The sequence below is a fragment of the Ochlerotatus camptorhynchus genome, unplaced genomic scaffold (genome assembly GCF_037179485.1).
Source record: "Ochlerotatus camptorhynchus isolate MF236.1 unplaced genomic scaffold, CSIRO-AGI_Acam_v1.1 ptg000241l, whole genome shotgun sequence".
Lineage (NCBI taxonomy): Eukaryota > Metazoa > Arthropoda > Insecta > Diptera > Culicidae > Ochlerotatus > Ochlerotatus camptorhynchus.
Genome location: NW_027040731.1, coordinates 102,501 through 125,414, shown reverse-complemented (window position 1 = coordinate 125,414; position 22,914 = coordinate 102,501). Strand labels below are relative to the sequence as shown.

The 22,914-nt window shown below is 40.7% G+C and overlaps 1 protein-coding gene across 1 annotated transcript in view; it reads right to left on the bottom strand.

The window, feature by feature from the left end:
- Positions 1-22,914, bottom strand: part of PlexB (plexin B) — a 122,689-nt gene that overhangs the window by 65,257 nt on the left and 34,518 nt on the right. The window contains exons 2-6 of the mRNA XM_065225929.1: positions 19,422-20,305; positions 1,875-2,106; positions 1,547-1,806; positions 1,364-1,489; positions 491-1,297 (exon numbers count right to left, since the gene is read on the bottom strand). Of these exons, the coding sequence (XP_065082001.1) occupies positions 491-1,297; positions 1,364-1,489; positions 1,547-1,806; positions 1,875-2,106; positions 19,422-20,264 (2,268 nt within the window). The 5' untranslated portion in view covers positions 20,265-20,305. The remainder of the gene's footprint in view (positions 1-490; positions 1,298-1,363; positions 1,490-1,546; positions 1,807-1,874; positions 2,107-19,421; positions 20,306-22,914) is intronic.

Below are 22,914 nucleotides of genomic sequence, written 5' to 3'. Positions count from 1 at the left end.
TAACGCTTCTGTCAAATTTGTTACATAGGACGATTAACACCCCCCTAGAAGTTAGGTGTCGTATGTATCATTAAACTATGTTTTGATCAGTTGGCAAACACGACAAATATTTTTTTATGAGAAAATGAAACAGAAATGGGGTTGCGGGCCCAAATTTTCCCTTTTGGAAGAGATTTACGTTTGTTACATACGACCCATTCAAAAAGCACTCCAGAATGGTGCAGTGCTGCCATCATCATGTTATGTTTTACGTGCGGGATACATGCCACGTTAAAAAACGAGTAAATCTCTCGGTAAATCTCGTAATTCGCGTAGAAAAACCCATGTAAAACCGATTTTAGTGTACGGTGTTTGGGCTTGAAGAATTTCTTCAACTATTTTTTTACGATAATAGATACGGAAAAAAAATAATTGGGGAATTTCGTCTAGCCCCAAACACGCTCATGTTCCTCACATCTTAAAAAAAAAACTTGATTACGTGACTACTTACCGGTGTTTTTTCACATACAACGTATTTGTTGGATTCAACACGTGCTGGCAGTACCATATGGGCTCCTTCAATATTAACAGTGCAAAGAAAACCAGTATGCGCACTCTGAGGCCTTGGTAGATTTTCAATTTCCAGCTTAATCTCTTTGGGAACTTTGTTCGGCAGTAAAATCGGTTCATATCTTCGTTTGAAATGCGGGCAGGAATTCTCGCTCGTTACAATGTTCCCAGAGTTACGACAAGTTGAAGTATTATACACGCATTTGTTATCATAAATGCACCAATTGCAACCCCATTGACTGCGCAGACATTTCCGACAAGTATCGTGACGGGAGCAGTCGTAAAATGCGAAGTTACGAGACACAAAGTCCTTATTTGTTTCGGAGCTTCTAACACTCAGTGGAACTAGAATGTGGTCTGTGTTTGCAGCCAACTGCGGACGCTTATCTACTGGAGGAGTTCTGCATACCAGACCTTCGTTTGTAACATTCGCATCAATTGGTGTTGAATTTCCAAATACACATTTATACTTTGCATTGTACGGCAGCTCAGGCAATGTACGAATAATGAGATGCACAGTTGCCATTTGATTGATAGGAATTTTGTCTGGAGATACCATTTCAAAATCGATACACTGTTGCCCAGTACTGATGGAAAGCCATCTGGCGGTACTGGTATCTTTTTGACAAGTGTTTCGGACAGTGCATCGCTTTTCCAGGGAACACCAACCGCAAAACGGATCTCTTGATTCTAGACAGCTTGAACAATTCGTGAACGTGCTACAATGTTCGACTTTCATTTTAATCACCTGTGTAACAATAAACAATAAATTAGAATACCGTCGAGCATCATACTAAGAATGGTTTAAACTTACTTTTTTCTCTGATAAAATGTATAGAAATTCATTTCTTGGCGAAATCATGGTATCTGGTAGTATCTTGAAACCGCTGTCTACCTCGATACTTTCATATTCTCCAGCAGCAGATCCTGACATCAATATCTTTAGAACAAGTAAAATGTATTGGGTTATCAATTAAAAGTCAACATTATAACACACCTTTTTGATCCATCCCTCTGAAGTACCCAAGAAAGCTAGTGTGTGTGGTCCTGTATTAGTAGTTGTAACGGAAGTTATTGACTCGTTGGGAAAATTGAAGAGAGCTCTGGCGACGATCGGCGTTACACCACTGATCTTCAACCCCACATGACAGAAGCTGTAAATGTTACCAATGGACCCAACTACTGGACACTTTCCATCATTTATCGTTCCAGAAATGTATCCTAAATTTCTATCTTTAATACTGCCGTTGAAACAAGCTGAAAAAAAAACACACAACATTAAATTCCATTCATGAAAAAAAAAATACAAGTATAACATCACGTACAGTGAATGTTTTCGTTGAATACTTCCTCAATCTCTGTTAAGCTATATACACACATCGCGGAATTGTTCTGAGATTCGTTGGTGATTTCCTTCGATGGCGAGAAAGCAGCAATTAACACGAAATCATCCTTTTTAATTCCCAAATCTTGGCTTAATTTAAGGCCAGCTTGTATAATTTTAGCATCCCTTAAAATATTGTAGTCTTCTCCGTCAACCAAACACGTGATGGTTACCTAAAATAAAAATTTAACTATTTAAAATAGTGTACGAATTGGTAAAGTCCTTTCATAAACTATCCTATAACACTACCCTGAATACCATTACTCCTAATTCTTTTTTTTTTCTTCCTTTATTTAGGGGATTTTTAGCCGTAGGCTAGTTCATCTCTGTATACTCCGAATTCGTTTATACAGGTATACCTAACGTATAATATTTGAAAACAACATGAATAAAAATAAGATACATATTACCATGATTACCTGAGCTTTAGCAAAAATACCTCCTAAAGTCGATGTCATCGATTTCAACCAAACTTAGTATTATGATATATCAAGTACATTGATCGATTCTCTTCATCGACTTTCTCTTCCATTAATTACTCGGCTAGTAAAGTTCCATTTTGGATTTGGCGCTAAAATCTCTCAAGCATTAGGAAATTCAACTGGTGCATCATGCCACGCGACACATTCGTCATCGATGCACAGTGGGGCGAAGTCAGTCGTTATTGAAACTTTTTTTCATGAATTATTATTTTTATAATATTTTTTTCAGATTCTCAGGTAGATTTTAGCCCTAAATGCAAAATTTCAGGATAATCCGACAATTTAATTTTGTGCATAGCGGTAAAGATGAAAATTCGTTGAAAAATAGTAATTTTTAACTAATGACAAATGATCTTTCAACAAATCCAATGTTTATAATTTGTTAATTTCAGTGTTCACTCGGCTATCGGCAGAAGCAGGCCACTCTCGATGTGTGTCACGCGATCGTCTCTTTACTCGGCAACAACCATTGTGTGGTCCTCCTCATTATTCTTCATCAGCAGTCCATTGCTGCAATGGAAGCGCTCCGACCCCCGTTGGCGAATCTGCCATACAATGAAACCACTGGAAGCGGCTCCCGTTCCGGTGGAGGAGACTTATGGATAGCGGAAGATAAAATGTTTATTGTGTTGTACCTTTTGACTATACTTTTAAGATGTATTGTATAGTGAACAAGAATCCTCGGCTCTGTAAAGTCAATTCGGTTGAGCCTTATCAAATAAATTAATATAAAAAATAGTTAATTTCAATACCCTACATTTTGTTTTTCCTTGATTTGTTTTCCGTGCTGAGCACCAATGTTACTGACGCCAGGGAGGCAGCTCCAACACCTGGACCTACCTATCGACCCATCAACTCATGAACCGGGGACCAACGGCTTTACTTCCCTTCCGAAGGCGTGATCAGAGATGTTATGCCTCAGAACATCCCGGCGGCGCCGACTGGGATTGAACCCAGGCCTGCTGGGGTGAGAGGTAATCACGCTTACCACTACACCACCGGCGCCGCTAGCATACATAGCAATAAAATGACCTAAAATCCTTTCACCTAAGCTATTATATTACTAATTCCAAGGGGTAAGTCACTCAGCACATTGTGCCGAAATTAGAATCGGCACAGCTTGGGTACATCAATCGACACACTTCGGCACAATCTCGTAGGCATTGGATAAAATGGCACTGTTGGACAACTGTCATTGAAGTTGTTCACAACATTACGTTCTGTATATTCAGGAATATCCTTCAATTGAATATTCCAGAGGAACTCCGACCAGCAGTTCCTACAAATCGAAAATGTTGGTTCTAGAGTGGGCTCAAGATAAAGAGGCAGTTAAGCAGACCCAATTAGTACCCTTAATTCAAATAATGCTGCAACTCACACAAAACAAACTACATACGTCATATTCATCATCCTCTATAGTCGGTCTCCAACAATGTTCTCCACCGGTTCCAACTCTTGGATTGATTGCATATACGGTTGAACAAAGAATTAATAATTTATATAATCCAGGTTACTTCGATTTGTTCAGTCCAGTCTAAACGTATGGAAGACAGTTATGCAGTTATGCAGCGGATACACTTGGATGATAATGATATTGAATGATATGAGCACTATATAACAACTATACAAAAGCTATACAAGTGTGACCATGGATGTGCTGACAATTTATTATACAAATAATGGTCATGTTCATAGCTTGGCATTTTTTTTTTTAATCCTTGTCGGGTGTTTTCGTCACTGCGACCATTAATCTGAGCTAGAATTTGGCATATACGTGTATCCGCGGCGTTAGGGGTACAACCTATAATAAAATTCACTATATGGAATACATAGAACGCACAATCGTTAGGGTGCGTTCCAGTGTCCCATACAAACTTTAAAATTCTTCTGCTAATCCAGAACGAAACCAAATTCTTCAAATTTGGCACAGTTGTTGAGGACCTCAATAGGGATCGAAAGTTCATTGGGGAGCAAGGAGGCCGTAGCATTTTCATCAGGTAGATTTGACGTGAAGTCTAGTCTAGTCCTGGGTATTGTGAAGTCGATCGATTTTATTTTACAAACCATTAGAAAACTGCTTGATTTTTTTTTCAAGTTCAAAACTATTTCGTTCTTTTTCAGTTGATTCTCGCCAAAAGCTCTGAGTCAGGAGTTCTCGAGCCCCTAAAGACTCTATCAAAGTTTGTTTTCATACATGTATCGCCAAAGTATGTTTTACTGAAATTCGTCAGATACGCACTGCGCTATCTTCCTTGGAGTGACTCGCTGAATTTATCACCGTACTCTTGCTGAGCGACGAAACGCAGGCCGTCCTCGTTTCTAAAGTCTTGCTCGCAGAATATGATGTTCCTGAGTTACTGTCCACAATTAATCTGTATGCTCCTGCCCGAACACTTCGTCCGACAGCCTTGCTACATGAAGAAGTACATGCAACCAACTATGCTGTATTTATTTTTTTTCTTTATTTTTGCGATTTTTAGCCGTAGGCTAGTTTATCACATTTGATGGTAAACTATACTGTAAACAGTTCCTTTGTCGCCATGATTCATCAATTAAACGAAGTATCTGACCTATTTGTCTTATGTTTTTTCCTTGATTTGTTTTCCGTTGATCTTGTTTTTTCCGTGCTGAGCACCAATGCTACCGACGCCAGGGAGGCAACTCCCACACCTGGACCCTACCTATCGACCCATCAATTTATGAACCGGGAACCAACGGCCTTACTTCCCTTCCGAAGGAAGGCTTGTTCAGAGATGTTATGCCTCACAGAACATCCCGGCGGCGCCGACTGGGATTGAACCCATGCCTGCTGGGGTGAGAGGTAAACACGCTTACCACTACACCACCGGCGCCGCTCTGACCTATTTGACTTTAACATCAATGCCTCCAGATTTCGTCATCGTTTGCTATCGGCCAATTTTTAATGAGTGACTACATTTAGATTTAAGTCATAGTCATTGAGACTATTACATCAGATGAACTGTAATCTATCTATCTATATATATAAAAATGAATTTCTGTCTGTCTGTCTGACCCTTATAGACTCGGAAACTACTGAACCGATTGGCGTGAAAATTTGTATACAGGGGTTTTTGGGGCCATGGAAGGTTCTTATGATGGTTCGAGACCCCTCCCCCTTTTGTAAGGGGGGGCTCCCATACAAATGAAACAAAAATTTCTGCATAACTCGAGAACTAATCAAGCAAATGGAACCAAATTAGGCATGTGGGGGCGAGTGTGGGGGTATAAGGAGATAATCATAGGGGGTAGCCCCTTAGATAATAGGAGGGGGGGGGGCTACGTACAATATAGCATGATTTTTTTAAATCGGCGCATAAACTCAAGCTAATATTGAATCCCGAGCAAGACCGGGCACACTCAGCTAGTTATAAATAAATACAGCAATTGAGAACATAGCTGAGTCATAAAAACTATGCTGGTTTTTAATACTTCATCACTGAGCGTTGGTGTTTGCCTTCAAGCTTAAAATTAACAATGTGTTATGAAAAAGTATGGATCATTTTTATGATATTAAAATGCTTGACGATAGATAAGAACAGTAATTCCATGTGTTGCTTCTGAATGTTTGGTTCCCGGTTGACAGTTCATAATGGCTCCCAAGTGACAAGCACATTGCGTAAGACCACAGGACCCAGGTTTAGTCTAGTGTAGACATAGACAACAGGCAGATGTGACACGTTTTGAAAAATTCATAAACGGCTTTTCTGCCGATGAATAACTTTGATTTTTTAACTGTTCCATGTTACAAAACACAAACAATCGAGAAAAAAAAGTTAAGTCTATTTGTACCTGGGAGGGAGAAGCAGACTCGAAAAATATGAATATCAAAAGATGGCTCCTTCAAGCTGTCACGAACTGTCATTGGGAGCCAAGCAGTTTGATGATGTTTTTCTTACAGTTGAACAAGAATACATAAGGCGGTATCGTACATTAATTTAGGACAAACTGTCGTTTCCACTTATTTTACTCATTATGACACCGTTTATTTTAAATTCATTCAAAATACACACAGATTAATATTGAAAGCTACCATTAACCAAGGTTTTGTCAAAACATTTAGTGGTTTAATAAAAATAAACAGAAAAGTACAGTTTCTCTCTGCACACTGATTAATCTCAAACAATCACTACATGCTCAAAGCAAAACAAACTATTTTGTAACGCCTATTTTAATTTGAATTCAATGGCACAAATTTTCATGACAAGAAAAACAAGTATATGTACAATGAATTCCGTGTGTGCTATCCCAGATTTGTCCACTATAATAATAGACGCATACTTGTTCCACTGGAACAATTCAAAATCAATAGGAAAGATGCATAAATGACGTAGCGATTTAGGATGACTATAGAAAAATACGCTACAAGCGTTTTACGTTTAGTGAAGCACATATCATGCAAACTGATTAAGTTCCACAGTTAGATTTTATAGCAAGAATATTCCACAAGAGATCAAAAAATGCTTGTTTCACCCAAAAGATCCTTCAGCTGAACACGATATATATACTACGACGCAGTAGATACATATAACGTGCCGCAGGAATGAAATCTATAGATTTGAATTGTGTTTTGAATGACTAAAATCACTAATTAAACAGTCTATCGCAAACTTGTTTTTGTTTTAAGCTTTCGAATGCACATAAATGCATCACGGTCTATCACCGGCTAGTACCGTTTTGGAACACTTTTAACATTAGTATGATGTTTTGTGTATCTTTTAATGCAGTAAATCATTGATTCGAGTTTCGAAACCCGTCGGATACGGTTCTGTTTTAAGTTTGCTCTCTGTTTTGTGCGTGCGTTCGCTTTGATTTGGCTTTTCGGTTGCATTTGGCTGATAAGCGCTGGCACTCTGCCTCCCCGACGGTTATGCGTATGTGATTGTGGTGGTTTTCTCGCTTTCTGGGAAGTTTTCGAATCAAGAAGGAAACGTAATTCATCGTGTTTGCAAGAATCAGAAGAGATGTCGCTATCTGCATACTTGTTTTATTTCCTTCGCGTGTGCTCCCGGACCAGAAATGCGTGGCATAGTGAAGCGATCTATGCCTCCGTCGGAGGTGTTGGGTTTTCTAATCGTTCTGTGATGGTGTTCGTGATCAGATGTACTCCAAACACTGAAAGGTCTGCGCATTCTGCTGTGAATCCTGCGGTTTGCTTCCAATACAGTAGCGCAGGCGAAAGAGTGATGAATGGTCTCAAAGCTTCGGTGCGAAAAGAAAACGGTTGCTGGAGAGTATTGGCAAGGATAATGCATAAAACAGCTTCGAAAACATGGAAAGACAGGCTTATAGCAGATAATTTTGGAGAGATCTTTCTTTTTGCATTCTTTTAAATTTGTTTACATTTTCACATAACCTTTACTTTATATTGCCGAATAGAGATTCCTCCCGTGGCATCTATGAAGGTGGTATGGGTTCCCTGCACCTTCTTAAGTAGATGTTGGACTAATTTTCCTTCCTATCCCTTGCGATTGTAAGGATGTGGCCAGGTGTATAATGCGATGCTTGATTTGTAGATTTTAATGCGTGGGAAAAACCACTAGCCCCAAGTGTTTTTTCACGGCAACACACGATATTTTCTACAAAATGTATTGGTTGACCATTATATAGCCCCCCCCCCACGATTTGTGCAATCGCTTATGCTATGCTATGCTTTTAATGCAGTAAATCATTCTCTCAAAATTCTCAGTAAATCAGCACAAACAATAAAACCATAAGCCGTTGATGCGACACGAATGTCACAGAAGTGATAAAGTGTCACTAATAAATAATAATAATTTTTTTTGTGTGTTTATTTAAGACATTTTACATCCACAGATGCATTCATGTCTGTTTCAGTTTAGTGTAATGATGTGTGGGTGTGAGTGTTGGTGTTTATGATTAATTGCACTTAGCTTTGTCTCTTTTCCTCTCCTTCTGGTTCATCGTTGATCATTACATATCATCTCTTTCACTTCTGCTTCTCAATTAATTTCACTTTTACTTCTTCTATCTTTTCTTCATCTTCTTTCTTCATCATCTTCGTTTTTTCCGTAGCCTTCGTCAATTTCGTGTTATCCGCCATCTTGATAATTTGTTGAAGGGTCTCCTTCATCTTGCTGAATCGGCTGCGCCATCTTCTTATATCTTCTTCATTTATGATCATTTGTTGCTTGTTGGTATTCTTCTTCATTCACTCTTCTTCTTTCTTCTCACCATACTTCAAATTCTTTTCTTTACTTTTTCATCATCTTCTTTCTTCATCCTTCTTTAATTCCATTGCTTTGATTTCCTCTTACACGTCTTCACGATTTCTCCAATTTTCCATCGGTGTCGTCTTCTTCATTTTGCTATTTTCCGCTTTATCTTCTTGATCTTCGTATTTTTCTGCTTCATTTTCCGTTCCGCTTTTACTTCATCATAATTTTTATTTTGATCTTCTTCTTCCATCCTCTATCCGCTTTGTTTCCTTGATGAACTTCACCTTCTTTACATGACCGTATCACTTTTATCCAGCTCAGTTCATCTTCTTTGATCTTCATCCAGTTACATGTTTGCCTTCCACACATTCTTTCTTCTTTCCTTGCTCCGTTAACTGCTTAACCTTTTTACCTCTGCACCGGGTTTCGGCTTCTTCTTCTTTTCTCTACATCCTTCAAATTTTTCGGTACAGTCCAGTTTGCCGTAGAAAATTTAGCAAATTGGTGGTTTGCTCCTCAGAGTTTTCTAACGCATCTTGCAAGCTTGTTGTATCAATGTCGTTCTCTTGTCGTTGCATTTCATAGTTTTTGCACTTTCACGTTTCGGACGTATAAAACCGTTCCACAACAACTGGGCGGGGCTTCCTTCTTCAATAAGTACGTATGGGTTAGCCGCGTGTGACCAATTAATCATGTTTTGTTGTTTTTGACATCATCCACATCCAGAGGGCCAGTCACTTCGAATGTATGGGAATGGTAGGAAACCATTTGGAAATGCATGAAAATTTTCAGTTTTTATTCATTATCGTCTTTATGGGCAGTTTTAGGTGCACAAAAATTGCACGAGTACATTACTATGGTGATAAGGTAAACACTCGTTTATTTGTTTCCTTCTGTGAAAGCATTTTTAGTCACAAATCGTGGATTTATGATATTCTCCATACTACAAAAATGATTTTCCTACAACTGAAGGGGCGACATCTCTCGGATCTTTAGTATAGCTACTACTCAAATCATATAATTAATTCTTAGTCGTGTTAGCACACGCTAGTCGAAAGTGCTTCCCCGTTCCGTCCACTTGTGCGTGTCGTCTTTGACTTCTCTTAGTTTGGAGTCTCTGGTAGCGAACCATTGATCGTTCCATCGTTGGCGAATGTTTTGCATCACCATTTTCAGCGCATCATCGCCTGGGATTGGTACATCAATTGGAGGTTGTGTTCTCACCATGTTTGCCAACCGATCAGCTTCGTTGTTTCCGTGGATGCCAGCGTGTCCAGCAGAAACGGATGGATTTGTTTCGTGCTATTTGCTCCACTTCCTGAATCCACGGGTGCTTAGATGTTCCAGCTTCTAAGGCCTGGAGACAACTTGCAGAGTTCGTAAGAATGACTAATTTGTTCAACATATTCGGAATGGAAACAGCCATCTTAATCTTAACGCCTCCGCAGAAAAAACGCTACATTCCTTTGGGAGGCTGTACTTTCCCGCTAAACAATTGTTATGGAATGCGGCACCTACAGTGTTTTCGTGTTTCGATCCATCGGTGTAGACGACGGTTGATCGGTGGAAGCGGGTCGACAGTAGTTGTTGCACTGCCGGGCGGACTTTCTCTGCAGGATCGCCGACTCGTACACATGTTTTAACGACCCACAGGATTGAAGGTTTTCGTGTGTGCCACGGACGATCGGTCTGCCGCACAAGTTGACCGACAGCGGGGAGTTTGTCAGCACATTGAGGCGATCCGATGCTCGTCGAATAAGAGGGAGACTGGTGTTGTTCCGATTCTTCGCTAGCATCCGAGTTGCAATTCATACTATGGATTGTGCTGCTAGCAGTTCGAACGGTAAGGTGCCCGCTTCAGCCATGATCGATTGTATCGGGCTAGTGACGAAGGCTCCGGAAGCCTTGCGTTGGTTTTCCTGATAATCTGTTATGATGGTTTTGTTTTTTTATGAAAATAAAATGATGTTCTATCCCTCTATCATGGCTATATGTTGATCCAGCGTGCAGATAGTTAATATATTTGTCTTCTTCAAAACTTCATCGTCTTGATCTAAAGAAAAGAAAATCGCCACTCGATCAAGCCAAATTCAAAGGTAGTACCTGTGTGATGCCGCATTCCAAAAGTTTTGAACCAAATAAAAAAAAAATGAAAAAAACAAAATGTAGCCATTAGACTCAATTATTTAGAAAAACAATTCATACTGAAAATCATAATTCTAAACTACCAAGGAATCAAAAATATCTCCAAATGACAAAATAACAAGCGATCAACGAACCGAATAATAACGCTATGTCAGAAGTACAAAGTAATAATGATATAATCTTCTTCGTTCTTTTTCATGACAAGCAGCCTGTTGACGAACTATACATATACCCTACATGTGCGCAACCAGCTGAGCGAATCTGTCGGACACGGCGAATATTTGATCGGTTACTCGATCACTCACTGCGGAGTGTCTTCGCCGCAACCGATGACCGTAACCGATGACCATATACGAAGGGAGGAGATGATACGATGATCAAACTTAAAGTTAGTTCACTACTGCCACTGCTCGCGCTCGGAAGCTGGAGGGCGAACCTCAGCACGTTATATAATAAATGTGAATATTGTTTAAGTAAATACATGTCTTGTAGTTTCTGTGGATAAGTGTAGTTTGAATAAAAAGGGTGTATTATGTGATAATTTGTGTTTCGAGAAGACTCTGGATGGAGATAGTGGCTCAATCACCCGAGACGTCGAAGATTACCACCGAGCAGCACTCCTCAAGGTTACCCAAGGACAAACGAAATTTGAAGGTATCCCAACAAACATTGGTCCTTCGAACCGGATTCTACCAACCGGTGAGTCGTTGGTTGGGATAAGCTTAGAACCTGGTCCGCCATCACTTTGACCTATTGGCCTATTGAGGAAGTTCGCGCCATCGAGAAATACTATTGTCACCTCCTGAAAGGATCATCGCCATCGTATAGTGTCCTTATCCTACATAAAGGATCGCCATTATCGGAAGGACATTTGAATAGACCGCCATCACGACTGGCTTGGATCGCTTCGCTATCGCAAGTTTGAAGACAACTTGAGTTTTGGAGCATCGTTATGCAGTTGCTGCTTCATGGTCTGAACTGAGAAAAATTGAAGCTGTTCGACTTTCCTGTACCCTTTCGGACGTTTGAGGATTTACAGTATAACGTAGACGGCCTTAGTGTTGTTCTACCACCAGTTAGGTAAGTTAGAACGAGTATATGTCTGGTCGAAGAGAATCTGCGTTCTTCTAACACCTCCATTTCGATTGTTTTCTGTTCTCTCTAAATTCAAATCAACGGCCGGTAACTAACCGGTACTTGAACGAGCTGGCAGTAAACGTCCTCGACTACTACAAGGACTGATTGGTGGTTGGCAGTTGGCTAAACCAATTTACGGCGATCCACATGACATCGACAGCACTATTTTAGCTTGGGCAACGCAGAGTAATCCTGTATGTCAGGTAAATTTATATATAGATATATGCCCAGCCGAAGCTGGTATCCTGTTGATGCTACACAACAATAAAATTTACAACTTTCGATGAAAATTGGCTACCTTTCTTACGGAGGCAAGCCCTATACTCAAATGCTTCATTTGACGAGGCTTTGAGGTACATTCTGCGCCATCTTTAGTTCTCCAGGTGAGGCTAAGAGTATATGTCCTGCCGAAGCAGGCTTTATTCGATACTACATTGCTGTGTTTTCTCCTCTCTTGCGCTGGATAACTTATTTCGAGACGATTTACTACTTGCTGTTGTACAACGAATGCGAATGTGAACTGACGAATCAGGCTGTTGGTGTAAACTGTATTTTTCTAGGTGAGCTTTACGGTATATGTTCAGCCGAAGTTGAGTTTTTTGTGTACTACATCTGCCTTTTCCGCCCTTTCGTTACTCACTGGATTTATTTGGAGTCTGACGTCACTGAATCACACATACACGTGGAGTTACTCTATGGTGTTCCGTTTTTGGATCTGATCGGCTTCTGGAGTACCGCTGCTCTTTCGCATAGGTGAGGTGAACAGTATATGTTCAGCCGAAGCAGACAAATTTCTCGAAACTACATCCACGTCTCTTCCACTTTCCGCATTTCAACGGCGTCAACGAGATTCAACCATGGCGACCAAGGGTCCGAACTAAAGGCTCTTTCGGCAAAACTCAGAGGACTTCGTACTACATTCAACATTATTAGAAAATTCTCAAGCGATTTCAAGGAGGGTACGACAGCTAATCAAATCAATGTTCGTATTGCGTGTCTCGAAGAACTGTGGGAGTCTATCAATGAGACTGTTTGGGAGATAGAAAGTCATGAAGATTTCGAAGAGAGTGAAACCATTCAGAAGGATCAGGCTGAATTCGAATCCCGTTTCTTCGATGTCAAATCCTTCCTGTTGGACAAGCTGAACGAGTTGCAAGATATTTCAAATCAATCTGTTCGAGGAGGTGATGCTTCGTTACATGGTGTTGTGGAACATGTTCGCCTGCCACAAATCCAACTACAGCATTTCGATGGGAATATAGATGAGTGGTTGAGCTTCAGGGACATATACACTTCTCTGATTCACCACAAAACTGCATTGCCACCTGTTGAGAAATTTCACTACCTCAAAGGATGCCTAGGAGGAGAGGCAAGGGCACTCGTTGATCCTCTGAAGATTACTGCTGCCAACTATTCAATTGCGTGGCATACGTTGGTGAAACGTTATAATAACAGCAAACTTCTGAGAAAAAGGCAAGTTCAGGCGATGTTAAAACTACCATCTCTTGTCAAAGAATCAGTTAATGATCTACAACGACTGGTAGAGGGATTCGATAGGGCTATTCAAAACCTCGATCAAGTAGTAGATCCTGCGGAATACAAGGACTTGGTGTTAGTTGAGCTGCTCAGTTCCCGTTTAGATCCTACAACTCGGCGCGGTTGGGAGGAATTCACGTCTGCTAAAGACAAGGACACCGTAAAGGATTTGATGGATTTTCTTCACCGGCGAATTCAGATACTTGAATCACTACCAGTTAAAGCAGAGACACGACTGGATTCTACGCTACAGGAAAAACGAAAATCAGTCATTCAAAGAGCAAGTCACAATGCTGTTCAATCCAATGGTGCAAAATGTGTTTCCTGCTCAGACATCCACGGATTACACATCTGTCCTGTCTTCTTGAAGATGTCGATGTCTTCCAGGGAGTCATTTCTGCGTAGCAACTCTCTTTGTCGCAATTGTCTGAAACGTGGCCACATCGCTAGGGAATGCTCTTCAAAATTCAATTGCCGGAAATGCAAGGGTGCTTCAGTTTTAACCATAGTTCATCCGAACCTGGAGCAAACACAGAAGGCGCTAAGCTAATTTCAGTGATTTCAGATCCACAAGCGTCGACTTCAACTTCCACGACTACAGTATCATCTCACATGGCAAAGGTTACGTCGTCCCAGGTACTTTTGGCGACTGTGGTTGTTATTATTGAAGACAACCAAGGGTCACAATATCCTGCTCGTGCATTACTAGATTCTGGTTCTGAGTGCAACTTTATCTCGGAAGGACTGAGTAAGTTGTTGAAGGATTCAAGTCAGAGAGTCGACATCTCGATCCAAGGTGTTGGACAAACAACGACGAGAGTTACACGCAAGATTGCAGCTACAATCAAATCAAGGATGACAAACTATTCAAGAGCCATGGAGTTTTTAGTTCTGCCGAATGTTACCGCCTGTTTGCCTACTGCTACAGTGCAGATTAACAGATGGGACATACCCGATGGAATCCATCTAGCGGACCCGGAATTCTTCCACTCTAGGAAGGTAGACATAATTTTAGAAATCCAGGCGTTCTTCAGTTTCTTCCAGTCTGGAAAGGAAGTGTCTATGGGTGATGACCTTCCTACACTTACGGAGTCGGTTTTTGGATGGATCGTAACTGGTGAGATCTACACGCCGGTGGAAACTACAAGATTTTCGTGCAGCATTGCAATCTCGGATAACCTGGAGGAACTATTGTCTCGGTTTTGGTCCTGCGAAGATTTAGGAGCCGTCAACAACTACTCTACAGAAGAAAAACGCTGTGAGGAACAGTTCAGACGAACAGTACAAAGAGAAGTAGATGGTCGCTACACCGTAACACTTCCTAAGGACGAACGGATCTTGGTACAACTAGGAGAATCAAAGGAAATTGCCCTGAAACGCTTTCGAAGCGTGGAACGAAGATTGTCAAGGAACCCGGATCTTCAAAAACAGTATTGTGCCTTTATGACGGAGTATTTGGATCTTGGCCACATGCGCAAGGTAGAGGATACGAATGAGGAAGTCGTCAAACGAGTCTTCTTGCCCCATCATCCTGTGATTAAGGAGTCAAGCACCACAACTAAGGTCAGGGTGGTGTTTGATGCGTCCTGCAAAACATCTACAGGCATCTCGCTAAACGATGCGCTGTTTGCAGGACAAATAGTACAGCAAGGTCTAAGGCCAATCATTCTCCGTAGCCGGTTCCGTCAATTTATGGTAGTCGCAGATGCGGAAAAGATGTTCCGGCAGATTTGGGTCAACAGTCTCGACACCCCCCTACAGTGCATTCTATGGTTTGGCCCAGATAACCAAATTGCCACATATGAACTAATTACGGTGACTTACGGTACGAAATCAGCACCGTTCTTAGCTACTCGTACGTTAAAACAATTGGCAGAGGATGAGCGAGCGAACTACCCATTAGCTGCTAAAGCCGTTGACGAAGACGTTTACATGGGCGATGTGATCTCCGGAGCGGATGATATGGAGTCTGCTATTGAATTACGATGTCAATTGGATGCTATGCTAGTTAGCGGAGGCTTCAGGTTGAGAAAATGGGCGTCAAATTCTCCAAATGTGTTAGAGGACATTCCCAAGCAGGATTTGACACTACCCACTACGCATGGAATCGATTGGGACCAGGATGCAGAAGTCAAAACCTTGGGACTTACCTGGCTTCCTCATTCAGACCGCTTTAAATTCCAATTCAGCATTCCACCACTCGTAGAAGGCCAGCATTTCACAAGTAGGAAGGTACTCAGTATCGTAGCAAGATTGTTCGACCCTCTAGGACTACTGGGTGCAACTATCACGACTGCAAAGGTGTTTATGCAACGTTTATGGACTCTGGTAAACGAACGTAATCAAAGATTAGGCTGGGACGATCAACTGCCTGAAACGGTGGGTGAGGAGTGGCGCAAATATCACGAACAGCTACCGTCACTGAATACGTTACAGGTTGCACGGTGTGTCGTCGTACCCGGCGCAACCTCAGTTGAGTTTCACTGTTTCTCTGATGCGTCGATATTAGCATATGGTGCCACAGTCTACGTGCGAAGCGAAGAAAGGGATGGCACTGTTACCGTTCATCTACTAACATCAAAGTCGAAGGTCGCTCCTCTAAAGGTACAGTCATTGCCACGCTTGGAGTTGTGTGGCGCACTCTTAGCAGCACAGCTTTGGGAGAAGGTATTGGGTGCCACGAACACGAAAGCTGAAGTACACTTCTGGACGGACTCGACATGCGTGCTGCAATGGATTAAATCACCTCCAGCCACATGGACTACTTTCGTGGCAAATAGGGTTTCCAAAATCCAAACTTTGATGGAAGGCTGTAACTGGAGTCACGTGTCGGGGAAGACTAACCCTGCAGATTTAATCTCTCGAGGCATTCTTCCAAACGAAATACTGAACAACGAATTCTGGTGGAGTGGGCCAAGCTGGTTGAAAAAACCAAAGGAACAATGGATATCGGACCCAACCGTAGAACAATATCCCCTAGAAATGCGGAAGACAGCTGTTCCAAGTACGGCAGAGAAGACTTCTTTTGTTTCGGATTATGTTCTCAAGTTTTCGGATTATAATAAGCTTCTACGATCTACAGCTTACTGGCTACGATTGATTGTGACTCTACATAAGAGCGGAACATGGAATAGAGGTTTTCTGACGTTTTTAGAAGTGCAACAAGCGGAGGAACTGCTCGTAAGACAAGTCCAACTGGAACACTTTTCCGTGGAGATTACGGCGTTGAAGGCTGGCAGCTCGGTAGCTCGAAACTCACCGTTGCGGTGGTTCCATCCACGGATCATGGACGACGGTATTCTTCGTGTTGGTGGAAGGTTGACCCATTCAGATGAATCTCACTCAGCGAAACACCCCATGGTTCTTCCAGCGAAACATCATCTAACTGAGCTGATTTTGCGTCATTATCATCTGAAATTGCTTCATGCCGGACCTCAACTTCTGATTGCTGCAGTAAGACAACGGTTTTGGCCACTCGGTGGCAGAAATGTAGCCAGAAAAATAGTGCATCGTTGTTTACGTTGTTTTCGAGCAAAACCAACTCGCATTGAACAGCAAATGGGTGAATTTCCTCCCGCAAGAGTAACTGTTGCTAGGCCTTTTTCTAAAACTGGAATCGATTATTTCGGTCCGGTATACACCAAGGCCGGTAGAGGTCGAGCGGCGATCAAGTCGTATGTAGCGGTATTTGTTTGCATGGCAACCAAGGCTGTCCATCTAGAGCACGTTTCCGATCTCTCTACTGAATGTTTCTTGCAAGCATTCCGGCGATTTTTTGCCCGGCGTGGTAGATGCACCGACATATACTCGGATAACGGCACTAATTTTGTAGGAGCTAAAAATAAATTAGCGGAATTATTCAATTTGCTGCGAGATCATGAACATCGTGAAACCGTTACTAACGAATGCTGTCGAGAAGGTGTACAATGGCATTTTATCCCACCAGGAGCGCCTAACTTCGGCGGTTTGTGGGAGGCTGCTGTGCGGTCGGCGAAATATCATTTGCTTCGTGTCCTTGGAGAAATTCCTGTGTCTGCAGAAGATTTCCGCACGTTGCTGGCCCAGGTCGAAGGATGCCTAAATTCTCGGCCACTGACACCCATATCCGATGATCCAGTAGACCTCGAACCACTAACTCCAGCTCATTTTTTAACTGGCGGATCGTTGCAAACGTTACCGAATCCCAATCTTACTTCGACGAACTTAAATAGACTAGATCGTTGGCAGCTAGTACAACGTCAGCTGCAAGATTTCTGGAAGCGTTGGTTACTCGATCACTCACTGCGGAGTGTCTTCGCCGCAACCGATGACCGTAACCGATGACCATATACGAAGGGAGGAGATGATACGATGATCAAACTTAAAGTTAGTTCACTACTGCCACTGCTCGCGCTCGGAAGCTGGAGGGCGAACCTCAGCACGTTATATAATAAATGTGAATATTGTTTAAGTAAATACATGTCTTGTAGTTTCTGTGGATAAGTGTAGTTTGAATAAAAAGGGTGTATTATGTGATAATTTGTGTTTCGAGAAGACTCTGGATGGAGATAGTGGCTCAATCACCCGAGACGTCGAAGATTACCACCAAGCAGCACTCCTCAAGGGTACCCAAGGACAAACGAAATTTGAAGGTATCCCAACAAACACAGCCCATGCGACACAACTCACTCGGGGCGGTAGAAGGAAACGAGCAAATTGTTGGCAAGCTGCTTCACGAAGTAAAGCCGAAGATGATACACGTGTGTTAATGGGAATTTTTTTGTTATGTCTTTTCTCGATTCATATCAGGCATAACATTTGATAACGGCACAAAAGCATTTGTAAACAAACTTTCTAAGGCCCTTTACACGCGAACCAAAGTACGCCCACGCAAACCAATACCATTTTCGAAAAGGTGATAGTTGCCCCTATCCGATGATGTTGTTGGTTTGCGTGAGCGTACTTTGGTTCGCGTGTAAAGAACCTTAGAAAGTTTGTTTACAAATGCTTTTGTGCCGTTATCAAATGTTATGCCTGATATCAAGCTTTGTCCTCATCCGTGTATATTGCAACAAAGCAGGCAAGCAATATATCATTATCCTTCTACCACTCGGATCGAGCTATGTTAAAGAGCGAGTTTGTCATGGTAGTCGTAGCAACCGTTTTGTCTGTATCGTTGGTTGCTTTATGTGTTTGGATTCGCTGTAAACTACACAATTATTTAATTTTGGATGTACTTTGGGCCCATAAATAAATTCAGCAATCGACTAAATTTTCAATAGCGAACAAAATATCCATTAGTACCGTCTCAATGACGCGTTCATCTAGATAAAATTGATAAATAGCTGATTTTTAGCGATGGGCTCAATCTTAGATCCGTATAGGCCAACATTAGAGCCATTTACCCTAGTTAAATTCCAACAAACTTTTGGTCCGCTACATCACAACATGGATCACTAGTGTGCATCTTTCAAAATGTAACGATACAGACAAGGCCTGGACCTTGTTGCAGTTCAGCAATCCTCAAGGTTATGTCAATGCCCAGAGTTTGGGCTAGACACATACTTTAAAATAAAAATGAAACTTAATTTTTTATTTGGATAATGAAATTCAGGGGTATTCAATAATTCGGAGTAGTAGTATTCATAAATTTGCGTTAAAGTTCTCCTTTATTTCACGATACATAATTAATGCATGACCCCTAGGTTGAGATCAGGGTTTTAGTTTCACACTGTCATTGTGTTCGGGCATTTACGACTAAAATGCTAAAGCACCAATATTCACTACAGCAATAAAACTCGGAAGACCAGGGACAATCTTTGTTAAAGTACCTTACGCCAAACGACCACTATTACAGGTTATTTTATACCAAACGGCATTCCCTCTGTATTGCTTTAATATGATAACACGTGTATTAAAGAGTAATAACATCAATAAATAATCAAATCGAGTATTTTAATGCCGAAAATGGATTACCGTGTGAATTTATTAAACTTCAATATGTTTACTTACCTCTGTGTAGCTATCGTAATTGGGATCATTAACACAAATCCGGGCTAATCGCGTGACAAACCCGGCTTCGTCTGCAAGATGCGATTTTTTCTGCACTACGGCGAAATAGGCGTACTCCGAACTGTTGAAACCGTACACATAATTCACTAGAAAATGGTCCCGATATTTTACATCAATGTTGATGTTCGATTGCTGGATTGAAAATTCCGCATAATTGAGATCGTCAAGTTTTCTTGACGAAATAGCGGGTACGTCGTGTCGATAATCACCAACGTTTGTGAACGTCGTACCAACATACAGTATGTCTTCCTTCTTCCATGATTGGTATTTACTTGGACCAATGAAAGCATACGTTGAAGACGTTTCATCATTCGCAGCAAGAGCTATTTCTGTATATTTGGATGAATCCGGAAATCGTCCGCTGAGATAGTAGATTTCACATGCTCCTTGATGTATGCTACCACAAGCGATCAACGTATCACCCACACTGTTGTAAATCAGAATTTTATTATGATTATTTGTCTCGTAAGTTTCTACATCGTCTGGAGAACATCCTCCAGCATGACATTGTGGAGAGTCTAACTTGGGACCAGTAATAGCTTCATTGAGTTGCTTGAGATTCGTGTCTAGTTGGTAGACTCTGTTAGTTGCTCCAATATATATGAGACTCCTTCGCCTGTCGTACGTAAGGTGCGTGAAATATGAGTTGTTATCTAACGAAAACTGTGCTACAACATTCTGTGGTGATAATAATGAAGACTCTGTTTTAGTTGCAACAGATCCTTCAATGGGTGCACTTATCGTCATAACATGAAACAAGTATAGCAGAAGCAGGACGGACATAGTTGCTTCGTTTAGTCGTTTGGTGATTCCTTATGTAATACCTGAAATAACAATACACTCTACTTAGTTTGTTCATTGTAAGATATATACCTAGATTGGTTACTACGTATGTAAGATTTGAATAAAACTGCAAATAAATAAATATCACAATATCGTCAAACCGCGGTTTACTCGAGGTTAAATGAGTAACATTTTTGAGGGTAGTATCAGCGGAGGAGCTTGGAAATAGGGTGTTGTTGTCTCATCAGAGAGTTTTCGCCAGCAATGGTGCATTGTAAAGAGGGTTCGCGTCTGGTGCTCAACCGGCTGTCGATAACCAGATCATCACAATTATGTCTTCCTTCACTAAAATTAATATATCTTATACTCAGAGAAAGATAATCACTTTTATTCAGTTGTAAGATAAATTTCTAAAAACGTCTGTCCAAACTGGAGAGTTATAACATGTTATAACGGTTGTAATATAATTGCAACACAGAAACCACCATCAAGATAGCGCTATAACATGTTATAACTCTGTAGTCTGAACGTACTATTAAGCGCTACCCGAGCAAAGCTGAAGATCAAATTGAAATCAAAATTTGCTGTTATGATGTAACTTATTTTGAATACTCCAGTTGATCTCATTTTGGTTGACTTAACGGTTAACACAGCAAAAATGAGAGCAAAATTTTACACTGTTGAAGCAAACGGAAAACTAATCCTGCTTTCAATGAAATCAATTTGATTACTGATTTTGCATTCATAATGTTTGACTGAATACGGGCCTAGAGTAAATGGTTACCATTCATGTTTCTCAAGCTGAAAGACTTAGGCTCCAATCTCAACGCGGGCAAGTCACGAATGACCTAAATGTGTTAAACAAATCAGATAAACGATAATCATTAGTTCAACGACAGATGAATTTCAATTAAATTTTAAACAAGACGTAAACAGCAGAACTTCAAGTTAAGTTGCTTTCATTTAAAACGTCTTGACTGCATAATGAAAGCACAATATGATATCAGACTTATGTCGCAACATTTGAAATCAAAATGAGTTTTCATTATGATAGGAACTGCACACTTTAATATCGATTTGCTTTCATTTTGTTAACCGACTTTGCTCGGGTAGCCAGACTGAGCAGTTATAACATGTTATAACGGTTGTCAAATAATTGCAACACAGAAACCACCATCAAGATAGCGCTATGCAGGTGCCGGTGGTGTAGTGGTAAGCGTGACTGCTTTCTCACCCCAATGGGTCTGGGTTCAATCCCAGCCGAGGTCGGTGGGATTTTTCTGAGGCATAAAAATCTCTGGTCACGTCTTCTTTCGGAAGGGAAGTAAAGCAGTTGGTCCCGACCCATGTGTGAGATGAATGGATGCGATATCCTACGCAGGTGTGGAGCCTGCCTTCCTGTACATTCGATTGCCGTCAATGGATGGCAATCGATTTTTTTCCTTGATTTGTTTTCCGTCGATGGGTGAGAGGTAATCACGCTTACCAACTACATCACTGCTGGGTAGCAATCGATGTCCGTTGGTGATTGGAACTAGATTGCGGAACAGAGACCGACGTTAAATTAAGGAAAGAAGAAGATACCGCTATACCATTAATCTGTAGTCTGAACAAGACATTACTCATCAGCACTGAGTAGCCTGTTTTAAGAAACATCTCATAAAACTGAGTAAAAGTAACTCTCTCTACGTTAGCTTATCGGCCATGTAGTAAGCAGATAACTATAATATTTCTTTTGTAAAAATAATGTAGGGTCATATAAAGCCCTCAAGTAAAAGTATGGACGGCTGCCAATCGAACTGTCAAAATGCACTGCTTTGCTTGATTGGAACAACTTTTCTCAGTTTTCTGGATACAGTCGTCCATACTTTTACTCTAGGGCGTTAGGGTCATACACGTCGAAACAAAATGAAGAAAACAATTGCAGTAAAAATCGTCCACCTCTTTTTTAAATTCACAAGCTACTCAGCAAGGAAAAGGGTAAATTAGTTTAACATTATCAATATTTCTATTTCAGCTTCATTTTGACATAGTTTTAATTTCTGATAACATTTAAAATAATTGAATAAATTCAACAAAATATAGAAATACTTCATAATGAAAATTGTCCAGTGTGGATAATCGAACAAATTAATTACAAAATTCATAGGTTAATTATGTCTTATGTTTAAAAAGTTTTGCATTTCATAATTAACACGAAATTTTTTACACTGCTCAGTATTTTTGATATTTTATTGCTTTGCTGATTGTTACCAATTTTTTGAAATTCCATGAGAGATTATTATTATGTTAAAGCGAAGCTAAAACAATATGCAATTATTTTTAATAATTGCTTTATTTGTACAGGCTCAATCGAATAAACTTTACAGTGCCGAGTTATCCTTAAACTACTAAGTACTTGTAAACAGTACCACTGAACTGTCAAAAAGGTTCAGCCGATTAACACTGAGTTTATTCGTGAAGTTACGCTGCAGAACCTGGTTTTGCTGGTTTTTACCCATTTTACTGTAAACATAATTCAAGAAAATGGGTAAAAAAACCCATTTATTGACAGACCTCCCGTTTACCCATTAATGAGTAAACCAAAATTTACTAATTAAATGGGAAGGGGTAGTTTTAACGGAAATGGGTATTTTTAGACCCATTAATG